Genomic DNA, 12,631 nt, shown 5'->3' on the forward strand with positions numbered 1-12,631 from the left:
CACACACACACACACATTTGTTTCTGTGAATTGTGGGGACTTTCCATAGACTTCTATTACTTTTATACTGACCAAAATTATATTTTCTATCCCCTAACTCAACCCTAAACGTACCCCTTACAGAAAACCTGTTTGCATTGTTACTCTTTCAGATAAACATCATTTACTATTTTTAATCATTCTTTTCCCTCGTGGGAACCACAGGCTGTTCCCCACAATTTAAAAAAATTCAGGTTTTACTATTCTTGTGAGGACATTTTGTCCACACAATATTGCATAAACAAGTGCGCGCGCGCACACACACACACACACACACACACACACAGACAGACAGACAGAGTGTTTTCTGAGAGCTAAAATGCAATTTAAGAGAAGAGAGAACAAAAGGGGGAAAACACACACACACACACACACACACACACACACACACACACACGAAGAGCTCTGTTCACCAGCCAACAACACACTGATGTGCTCAACACAAAACACTACTATAAATCAGCAGGTTTCTGCCTTTTGCATTATATATTCATTTCCAAAAAGAAATATATTTATATAAACATATAATATACATTTGTACATAAAGTCTTTTTCAATCGCTAAAATGCACTGATCAATATTGAAGCCACTTTTTCAAAATTCTCCATACAGTCTGCATTACAAATATGAATCTTGGCCAAACAGTTAATTTTACTTCCAAAACTTTCTCAAACTACCAACACACTCCACACATATAAGCCTGTTCAAGCATAACACCAGCAACAATTCTGTCTCAGAAAATGCAGTAATGCATCATTCATTTTTTAACAAAGCAGTGTGTTAGCATTAAAAATGTGCTGCAAATATACAGTACAGGGTTTTACAAGTGACTGAAAGACAAAGAAAAATAAAATAAAATAAAATCTTTCATAAATGAAAGAAAAATTATGGTTCTAGTCTTGACCGATGCATGATAGCAAAAAAAAAAACAAAAACAAAAAAAAAACCCTGTAAGACAGCTTTAAATTAAAGCTGCTTTGAAATCTACAACATATCCCTAAACTGTGCAAATGAATGTAACGTACATTTCTAAAAAAGTTGGGACATTTTGTAAAATGCAATCTGTAATTTGTTAATTCTGCTTAATCTTTAATCAACTGACAAAACTACAAAGAAAACATTTCCAATGCTTTCTCTAATCAACCTAACCTAAAAGTGAAAAGATCCAAGTTAAAATGTTTTGAAACATTCCACGATAAGCAGACAAACTGGTAATAGGTGAGTGTATCCACAAAAAAAAAAAAACTCAGTCTTCGCAAGCAAAGATGTGTTGTTGTCATGCTACGGTGATATAAACACGAAGAAGATTAAGATAAATGCAAATAGTCTTTAATAAATCCACACAAGGGTAAATCCAGGACAGAACAGGCAAGACACACACATAGGGAGGGACATAGCAGACCGGACCACAAACAGTGGACTGAACACAACTTAAATAGGTTGGTAAATGAGGATAATTAACAAGACACACCTGAACCAAATGACAATCAGACATAGACGTAAAAACTGGGTCACACAGAGCACATGGGGGATGAAAACACAACAAACGGTCCTGGGGTGTGACAGTTGTGGCTCATCACTTTGTGCCACTTTGTACCACTTAACGAGATAATTGTCAAATCATTCAAAAATAACATTTCTCGGTGCAAGATTGTTAAGGATCTATCATAATATTGTGAAAAGATTCAGGGAATCTGGAGAAATCTCAGTCAGTACAGGGAAAGGCAGGAAACCTCTGTTGAATGTGTGTAACCTGTGAACCCTCAGATAATTGCCAGAGAAACCATCATGCTACCGTGTTAAATATAGCCATATGTGCTCAGGAGTACTTCGGAAAATCATTGTCACTTAACAGTCTGCCACTGCATCAAGAAATGCAACTTGAATCTTTGTTATGCAAGGAGAAATCCATACATCAATCCTATGGAGAGATGCTGCCGAGTTCTCTGGGCCCGAGCTCCTCTCAGATGATCCGACAGACAGTGGAAATGCGTGCTGTGGTCAGATGAGTCAGCTTGTTGCAGCTTGTTTTGGGGGAAAAAATACAGACATTAGACATTGATTTCTTTGTGCCAAAGACGAAGGGGCCCATCCAGACTTCTGTCAGTTCCCACGGGATGGGTGACTTGCATATGTGTGAAGGTACCATTGAGGCTGAGGCATATATTTGGATTGTACAGTGGCATCTGCTGCCATGAAAATGACATCTTTTCCCGGGAAATCTGTGGTCATTAGAGTGAGACACTGCTAGGCCTCATTCTGCACGTGCTTCGACAGCGTGCCTGCAGTCCAGATCTGTCTCCTCTGTTACCTCCAACTGTTGAGGCTGCTGAAGTCTTGTATCAAGAGAGATTGGGCAAAAAACCCACTGGCAAAACTGCAGCAATTAATCTCCTCAGTACAGAAATGATTAAAAGTGTAATTAAAAGGAAAGGTGATGTAAGATTAGTTTTTGCAACAGAGCCTTAGAGGAAATCCCAGGGTTCATGCAACTGAAAGATGTTCCATGTTAAAATATCCGTGAATTTAATTCATATATTGAATTTCTGATTACTGCTGAAGCAGTAGCAGAGGGCAGAGCACAAAGTTCTAGACATATACTATGTGTTGGAGATGTTTAACTGATTTTGTGAAATATTTCTTGTTTGTCTTAGACAAAGCCTGGAGTTATTAGACCAGTTATTGCAACATCCAGATTTACAGATGATGAAGAATTCCACCCAAATCCTTTCAAGAGCCATCAAGGAAACAAATCCAATCGTTACCAATACAAGGTGCGTTTCTCTAAATAGTGCAGAGAACAAAAACTCAACATCAGACTAACAGCATATGTTCATGTTATCACATACAGAATGAATGTGGGGGGGGGACACCCTTTATGTTGCATATAGTTATGGTGTAAAATCTATAACTTGAGCAGTTAGCCGATGCATAAAAAGGGGTTTATATGCGACATATGCAATGCATATGCATGCCACATGAAGGGGGTCATTATAGAAGATCGTAGACAGATAAGTGCAATTTTAAACATTTTAATGGGTTCATGCATCTCCTTTTGCCTACTAGCTCCATGCAATTAATTTTGCATTAAAGTGAAAGGCAATTCAATCTGTTGCCGTATACCTTTCTTAAAAAATGAGCAAAACCAAACTGTACCATTTGTTACATTTGTGTTTATGTGCACATACTTCCTATGTTGTTTTGGCACCAGACTTACAAAAGGAATTATGCAAATTAGGTAACAGCTTAAACCACAATATGCAAAATGCAATTTCAGCTCTTGCAGGCAGCAGCAGAGGTTCTGTCGTACTATGCAGGCATATGCTGTGGAACCGGTATGGCCAGCACAGGAAAGTCCCTATAGTTTGACATTTATGGTAACTTTTTGTTTGTTAATAATTAAATTACAATCTGTATATAAATGAATAATACAAAATCCAGTTCTTCCATTATCTGTTGGGGGCGTATATCAAGGAAAAGGGAAATCAATGGGTCAACATTCCATATGTACTTCAGAAGAGCCACTAGAAGTGATTTTTCATAGTAGCTGCTGGGTTGGCTCTATTCCCAGTGGGACCAGGAAGTGCACGTATCACTAGAATCCAATGTCATGTGCAATTCCCCACATCAGTCCATCTGTATAGGCCATAAGAAAAAATAAGATGCCGATAGACCCAACATATGCCTCTAGAAATCTCAGAGAGACCAAGTGTGTTATTCATGGAGGAAATAAACAGCGGTTCACTGCTTCCTATAATTCATACAGACATGGTTCTAGTTTGGTGTCATTTGTATGCCAATTGTATTTTCTCATGTGAGGGTAATTTTATTTTACATTTTTTTTGTGAGAGCAGCTTCTCATTTTCCACAGGTTCACACGTCACTGAAGTTGTTTACTGCTACAAATTGATATAGCACCCCGTATCAAACTGTTTATAAATGCTGATTAATCCAAACCACAAAAATTGTCATCCAGTTTTTTTTTTAAATATATTTTTCACATAAAATGCTCTTTTCATCTGACAACCTATTCAACTGAGGTGACTTTAATCATGCAAACTAATTATTTTTCCATTAAATTAAATCTTACTGCTATTGACAAAACAACTACTGTTTATAAAGAAATAATTCTGATGGGTAATAAATAAATCCTCTGGTGTGTAAAGTTCTGTATTCTGGGCGGAAATCCATAGGACGCCTGAGGATTGTACACTAATGACTGTTCTGTTAACAGCATGGACAAATGGGAAAAACAATGATAGAGTAGTGGCCAAAAAGCATTTACTTTTACTTTCACTGCATTAAATACAGATTCACTTGCATTGAGAATAAACATAGTTTGACCACAACGTGTTTAGTCTCAATGTCACAAAGTGCCATTAGTGTCCGCCATGCACCCTATGATGTACACTTACGCAGAGCTTGCACTCAGGCGGCTTTGCAGCAGAATCACACATTGTGTGGAATGCTATGTCCCACAATGCAATGCAGCACAAAATCTAAATGCGAATACACATTTAAATATAAACCAAAAATGGAAGGTTCAGTCAGAAGCGTTGTGTGTACTTTGACATTTGCTCTGATCTCTGTAAACACTATCCCATTTTGCACTGTGCCTTCATTTTCTATCATTGTTCACCCTTCATTTGCCAGCAGTGATGATAAAATAACCATCAGAGCTCTCTAGTAACAACCGTGTGTACGTCACTCTTCCCGAACGCAAGCTTTTAAAATCCATCTGTGGTTGAGGATGCGGGTGTTTTGACACCTTAAACACTGTGTTTATCTCTTAACAGGCTTTTTATACAATCGCAGGCAGTAAAAGTCATCAAGATTTGTCACTAAACTATTGTCTTTGAAGGAGACTACAGAAAAACATGAGATCTATTTCACTCTCTGATGTGCAAACTTCTCCAGGCTCTCCTTGACCATGACATTTAAAAACAACTTCAGGCGTATTTGACATTCATGGCTCATTTCATTTCCTCTGAAAAGGCGTAGGTATGCCTTTTGTCACATTTGCTCAATAATGTTTCTTTTGTGAAATCCAGAAGGCCCTAGTGAATGTTTCAGTAGCTGGTTGCACTATATGACTCTTACAGTGGAATTCTTATTGTTGCCCACATTTTTCACATGTCGTTTTGGCTGTGGAGAGAAAGAGAAGGCTGAAAAAACACAACAGTTGTGCTTCTGTCAGCTAGGATGATTTATAATTATTATTTTCTTTCAATCATTGTACATATACAAGGTCTATTTTTCTTACTGTGTCCCCCCACCCTTAAAGGGTTTCATCCAAAAATGAAAATTAGCTTGTGTTTTACTTACCCTCGAAGTATCCTAGGTGTATATAACTTTCTTCTTTCAGACGAATCCAGTCGGAGTTATATTAAAAATGGTCTTTGATCTTTCAAGCTGTTTAATGGCACTCAGCGGGTGTTGCAGTTGAACAGTCCACAAGTTGAACTAACCGTTTAATAACTTTTACCTAATTTTTTAAAGGTGCTGACACCTAGACACCCCCCACATAGACTCTTTGGGCCAGATTTACTAACAGCTTGCGCCACTGCAAACGTCTTTTGGCATTAAAATAGTACTGTCAGGATTTACTAAAGACACGCAGTGAAGAATTTGAGTTGAAAAGGTGTGGACACAGTTATTTTTGCACCTGACCTTATTGAATATGCATTTGTAGGAGTTTCCCTTTCAGACGCAAACTTTATGCGAGGAGAGTATTAAAATGATCACGCAACTTGATTTTCTAATATTTGCCCTCGTCAAATTACAGGTATTTGCACCATTATTTAATTCCCAAAAAAGCACGTCTTAAAATATTTTGTGCCTGTGTCGTAAGTAGATCACCCGCACCTGATGAGCATCGGCTCTGCTTTTTTCGCCACTACGCTAATTTGCGCTGCGCTTGGTATATTGCGTTGGTCGATATGTAAATGAGATGTTGCGTCTGTGTTCTTTAATTTGCATGTTGTCAGTAAATCACTCGCAGAAATTTCGAAATTTCCCATCAGCGCTGTTTTGGAATTGCGCACTCACGCTAATTTACCCTTTGTTTGTCTTAATTATTAATTATGCATGTACGTATACAATTGTATATGTAGTAATGCTCTGTTATGCTCCAATAATTAATTGGCTGAAAATCCATTTAAACATGTAAAAAATCCTCATCCTATAATCACAATCAACTGGAACAGAAAATTCATGAAACAGTGATCCACAGGTGTGGGAATCTAGATGATTGGCAAATGTAAGTGAGCCGATCTGTCAACACATTCACAGTAAGGACGGATGGGGATTGTCTGTCAGACAGCTCTTCCTGAATCTAGAAGAGATGTCTGTCATTAATTTATAACCTCTAGCACTGTCAGTGCCATGACGTAAAATGCAATGCTTCTGAATGGTTGGAAAGTTGCCTTGTGACTAATATTGACAGTTTTTTTTTGTGACTAAATGGAGTCTTAATAGACCACTTTTAAATGAAATAGTTAATGTAAAGAACTACTCCTCTGGCTATTCTGCCGTGATGCTTGTGTAAGATAAAAGTGTTTCCTGAGGTGCACTAATAATCTTATTGATTGATTGATTGATTGAACACTTTCATAGTTAAGACGTAAATGGTCATTTTCTACCATGAATTTAGCCTCTAATTTGAACTCTCCGGTGGAAGGGGTGTGTTTGTGTAAGACTTCAATCAAAACACCCACTGCTGTGGTTGGCTAACATTTTGCATATGAAATGAGCACTACATGGGGAATTCTCTCAAAAACTGCGTTTTTACTATTACAGCCGCCAAGATTAATAATCGTGAAAAGTGTTGATTGCAGCATCATATTCAGAGCTACTCTGGTTGCATCAAAGGTTGCAGCGCTGCACTGTAGCCGGACACAGTCATGTCTACTCAGCACACAATGTAATGATCTCCTTATTTTTCCATCTTAACAAATACAGTGAAAACAATGTAAATAAGAGACTCACTGAGCAGTATTAACCAAGTCATTGTATATAACGGGAGTTTTGGTGAAAATGCAGAAATCAAATCACTGACAAGATTGATTGCTTTCTGCAATAATTACAATATAGAGAACATTTAGATTTTCCATTTCATGACCCCATTAACTAATTATGTCATGAATGCAATGAACTTTAACATTATACCTTTTAAATGACACATTTAAAACTGTACATTGGTTCCAAAAAGCGTTTGTGGATGGAAATTTGTAAACTAACTTATGAACTAATCTTAAAAGAGCGCATTATGTGCAAAGAAAATTCTGCTCACTTTGTTGTGTTGTTTGGGCTGCGAGGATAAATCACATTAATATTCTCTCGCTGTCATGCAGTACTTTATTGAGCAAAGCAAAATGGTTGATTTGTTCAAGGTTTTCATCCAAAGAAAACTCCAAGGCTTTTTTTTCCCGGAAGGGCCATTTATTTTGTGTACAGCTTATCAACACTCATTTTATGACTTTGTATATGTGGAGGAGTTCTGCTTTATTCTCTAAGAAATAAATCACCTCGACAAATGAAGGGGCTCATTAAATTTGTAAATGAGTTTATGAAAGCTATTTGCTTACGGATTCAAGCCGTCAATGTGACAACTTAACTAGACAAGCTATGTGCGTATTAATGTTTGTGATGTTGACCGCTGTTAATCTAATCTAAGCACTTTATTTACATAGATAGACTGACATTAGCAAATTACTAACAGCAGTCATGAGTTTGCTTGTATGCTTTTCAGCCTTTTGCCAACAGCTGACATTAAGCTGATATTCCTGCCTGATCTGACCCATAAACATTGCATTCATTGGCATATTCAAATTTAGTCAGGTTGATTCAGACATATTGGCCCGGTTTCACAGATGGGTTTTAGCTTAAGCCAGGACTAGGCCTTAGTTAAATTAAGATATTTAAGCAGCTTTTACAAAAATGCATTAGAAGAAAACGTTACAGGTGTGCATCTTGACAAAGAACAATGGCACTGACATATTTTAAGATATGTCAGAACAAGATATTTTAGTCTGGGACTAGCTTAAGCCTTGTCTGTGAAACCAGGGGATTAAATATTATGTTTGTTAAATTAAATGTTTTATGTTTTTTATTATAAAAAACAAACAAACAAAAAAACACTTCACCCTCTAACACTTGCGCACTATTAATTTTCTAACTGCTTGTTTTCTTTAAAAAAGGCCTCTAACCCTAGCTTTCTCTATTCTTTTTCTATTCTATCTACTTGTTTTCTTTTGATTTATTATATATATAAAACACACACACACACACACACACACACACACACACACACACACAAAAAAACTTGCTTTGTGTACTGTGTTAGGTTAACCAAGACTTGTTATAGCACTTGCGTATCATTGCTCTTTTGTTAATTTTGATTGCTTCTATTGTCCTCATTTGTAAGTCGCTTTGGATAAAAGTCTGCTAAATGATTCAATGTAAATGTTAATATAACATATATATATATTTAGGTTGCCTTACAAAATAACAGATTTTAACAGTATAAAGACATTAATAATAATAAAAAATACTGCTGAATTGCTGTGTTACGTTAAAATGTTTGCCTATTCTGAAATTATGCAAATCGTATATACATATAATAGTATATATTTAACATTTGTATATAATCATAGTTGTGCTTTTTCATCTCTAAACTATTGTAAATGGCGTCTTGATGTTTTGAGTCTTTGTAATTATATTTATGTGCTCACAAGTTGTCATTACAGCACAGACAGATAAATTAATAAGTACTTGTAACTGTGTCATGAAAAGCTCCCGCAGTATCAGAGCTCAACTCTCTGAACGATTCTGTAGTTGAGATGTGATCTCATTATACCTTTGATGGCTTGGATGACATGTGACAAGAGGGAGTCTAATAGACAGCAGGTAAACTGGTAGCTGTAATGAATGATAAGATGGATAGGAAGGGATAAGGGTGATTTATAGCCTATCAGACGGTTAAATAGCACTGTTTTCATTTAGAAAATACCTTAGTCTTTGATGTAAATACCTTAATATGGCAATATCATGGTATTACCACTTGATGCCATCACTTTACCATGGTACCACCACAGTAACACATTCTGTCATTAGAGTCGATCAACTCATCCTGTATTCACACATATTATCATGTTAGTAAAATCAATTAAGATCAATATGTGTGTGTCATCCTCATGACATTCTATTATTATTGTACATGCTTAATTTAGGAGTGGGTGGTGTGAGTCTGCATTATCACAACTCTAAAAGAGGCCTACTTTTCTTTTTGCAAAATATATTTTTTCCGCTCCTTTCGATTCTGAGAAATGTGAGGACTTGTGAGACCATTATGGTTTAATGGTTTGACACTTGGCTCGCATTTCATTAGTAACCAGCATGTGTGTTTTCAGTTTGTCAGCAGTGCGCTCTGCGATGAAACCCAAGCAGATGGTAGAGGAGCTTCAGACGGGCAGCCAGCGTGTGGAGAGGCACTTCCTTCAGAGCCACAAGGAGACTACAAGACAAGGCTGGCATCTCTGATCACACAGACCAGGATCTCCATGCAAGATGTTCCCACCTCCATGAAACCCCAGGAGACACACATGTGATGCTTACAAGAGAGCCTGGACTGATCGTAACTGTGACTGCACATTAAAAAGCCTATTAAAGGCAGCACACGTCAAGCATCTTCCTCAATTGAAGATGCACAAAGTAATTTTAATCGAAATGAATGAATAGTAAAATGATGTTTGCTTACAAACTCAAGGTCAGGTTTCACCCCAAAATCAAAAGTAAGAAGTAATAATAGCTCTATACAACAGACTCATTCATTTTTTCCCTTTCTTTCTTATTTTGCTGTGAAATCTGACCAGTTGGTAACTGTTTTTATACCATTCACCCAATAAGAGCATAAGAACTGACGTAATTATTAGTGCACTTTTATGTACAATCATCCAGTCAAATAGTGATTGCTCTGAAATTGGCCCTACTGTCCACCAGTTGCGGCATTTCACAAAACCATAGGGTATGGCAGTGGTGTAAATCGGGGGTGGGGGGTATGCACATTACTAAGCACTGAAATATAATTAAACACTGCGTCGTCAGAGTTGGTATGTGGCTTTATCAGACACTTGCACTTAACATTTTATGAAAATCAAGCTCAAATGGAGTTAACAAGGTTTTTGATCAGCGAATGACGGAGATCTGTGTTTTGTCTGTCATTACAACGACCGCATCTGAGGCAGCAAGTGCATCGCATTATACGCTTTCATCAACTTACAGGTTATAACATTTATTGTAGCTATATGGGCGCTTCGTTTTTCATGTCGTTTAATACACTTCATGACAGACGATGAAGCGCTATATACACAGGATATTTAAAACGTAGCCTACAAAAGTAGCCTATTGGTTACAACTAGACAGCAAAAGCTATTCTCCACTCTTCAAACACACACACAAAAAATCAGCCTCTATAGACAGTGTTTTAGTGAAGAAAACGCTGTATTTATTCAGACATCATTTATTATTTACCATTGCATTGCGAACAAGCCGAGATCTATCTCCAGGCTTTGTTCTGAATGGAAGCAGGGTTAAGTTAAAAGGTTTTGCTGACAGTTTGAGGATCCATAGAGTTAAAAAGTTTAGTGACAAGCTCTTTTGAATGCTTTTCATTGGTTAAATATTTGTAAAACCCTCAAACAGACATAAGGAAGACCAATAGCAGTGATTTAAAACAATAATAACGAAATATAATAGAGAGTTTGGATTTTCCACGGCACACCTGACTGGGCTAGGGTATGGCGACTGCCTTACTCTGCCATACGGAAACGCCGCCCCTGCTGTCCACATCACATTTATACAATCACAGTGCCATTGATATAAGATGGCCTTTTCAGTTCATTCAATAAAAAAACATATGGCATGTCCGAGACACTTCTCTGTAATGACTGAACTCAAAAATGCAAATTCATAATAGAACAGTGTCTATAATAATATTCATATCTAGGTTCTGTGGGTTTTAACATCTATCTGACATGGCTTCTTTCTCCAAGCACTCAACTCTAAAATACCCTTCCTTGCAAAACCCTCAAAGTTGTAATTTTTTTCACAATCAGTTTTCATTTAGAGTACAAAATAGGCCTGAAATCTGATTACTTAAGCCATTTACTGCAGACACACAGTTCTGTCAAAAGCTGCATTAATGGTGCCTGAACAAAATCAATATTGGCCAGTCAATACTTGTCTGTCCGATTTTGATACTCTGTTCCAGGGTTTCCTAACTGGGCATTCACAATTTCAAATTATAATATAATATAATATATAGGTAATTATTCACACACTGAAGGGTGAAGAAAGCAAACCCTTGAATTTAGTAACTTGAATACTGATATATTTTCAGCATTTAAACGTACAAAACTGAAGTTTTGACGACACCCAAAAATGAATCTTTATGAATATTGAAATCGCAGCATTGATTTTATTATTGTTGTTGTGTTTAGTTGTCATATTATGTTTTCAATTGCATTATTAAATTGTTTACTCGCTTACTTTATATGAAATGATAACATTTCGTTCTGTTCTGTGATTTCTGCTGCCAGCTCATTTCCAAGAATAGGCCCACATGTTGAACAAGACTTAACTTTAAACCCTTAAAATAAATAACATTTCTGCAATCGTTTAACCTTTACTTGTCATGTAATGTTTACTTTGTTTGCCATGGGCCACAAAAGGCGTTTTCTCCGACATGCTGTGACTGACAATAGAACTATAAAATACACCAAAAACGCAACATAATTACGAAATGAAACAATTTTATTCGTGCGCTGTAGGCCTAATCCAAATCTTCAGAATCCATACGACTGCGAGGAACAGACCCAAATCCAAGCCTTTATTCGGCGATCTTCATCTCCATCCTGAGCAGCGAGTCCAGTGACCGTAAGCAGCAAAGCCCGCGCCTCTCTTTACAAATGCAAATGTTGCCGCTTCAAACGACAGGTTTTACGGCAGGAAAATGTAACACTCATTGCCTCTTGCCTTCTGCTCTGCACATCACAAACCTTCTGTATTCCGCCAGAGAGGACTGCGGCTGCAACGCATCGTCATTTGGATTACTTTTGGTACATGCTTTTGAAATTTTTGCAATAGATAAATGATTGTAATTGCATTTATCTGTCTGTCATGTTTTTCTTATACTGTACAGAAATAGTAATGTAGGAGTGGGATTAGCAACCATAAAAATATTTATAATCCTATAGTTACTAAAATGGTTATTTTCCTGCATATTTCGGTCAATTGTGTTTTATATCCTTTTATATTCGCGATAAAATGGTTAGGTTTCGGTTTGGGGGTAGGTTAAGGGGTCTAAAAACCTGAATCGCTTATTGATAAAATTATAAAAATGCATCTAGGCGAATATCTTAATGATATAAAAGATACGTAAATATTTTATGTTTTTTAGCTAAAAATACGTAGTGATTTGTACATTTTAAATGTTGAAATATGTCTAAATTGTACGTTTTAGCATCAATAAAAACGTCTCAGGTTACTTATGTAACCATGGTTCCCTGAGTAGGGAACTAGACAATGCGTCCTC

General features: G+C 36.9%; 1 protein-coding gene across 5 annotated transcripts in view; it reads left to right on the top strand.

The window, feature by feature from the left end:
* LOC107681038 (uncharacterized protein YMR317W-like) overlaps nucleotides 1–10,124 on the top strand; it is a 32,629-nt gene extending 22,505 nt beyond the window's left edge. For all 5 annotated transcript variants that reach the window (XM_016477172.1, XM_016477174.1, XM_016477175.1 and 2 more), the window contains 2 exons: nucleotides 2,694–2,813; nucleotides 9,450–10,124. In XM_016477172.1, coding sequence (XP_016332658.1) covers nucleotides 2,694–2,813; nucleotides 9,450–9,647 — 318 coding nt within the window. In that variant the 3' untranslated portion in view covers nucleotides 9,648–10,124. The remainder of the gene's footprint in view (nucleotides 1–2,693; nucleotides 2,814–9,449) is intronic.
* The last annotated feature ends 2,507 nt before the right edge of the window (nucleotides 10,125–12,631 follow it).

The sequence above is a fragment of the Sinocyclocheilus anshuiensis genome, unplaced genomic scaffold (assembly GCF_001515605.1).
Source record: "Sinocyclocheilus anshuiensis isolate Anshui unplaced genomic scaffold, SAMN03320099.WGS_v1.1 scaffold1540, whole genome shotgun sequence".
NCBI classification, from domain to species: domain Eukaryota; kingdom Metazoa; phylum Chordata; class Actinopteri; order Cypriniformes; family Cyprinidae; genus Sinocyclocheilus; species Sinocyclocheilus anshuiensis.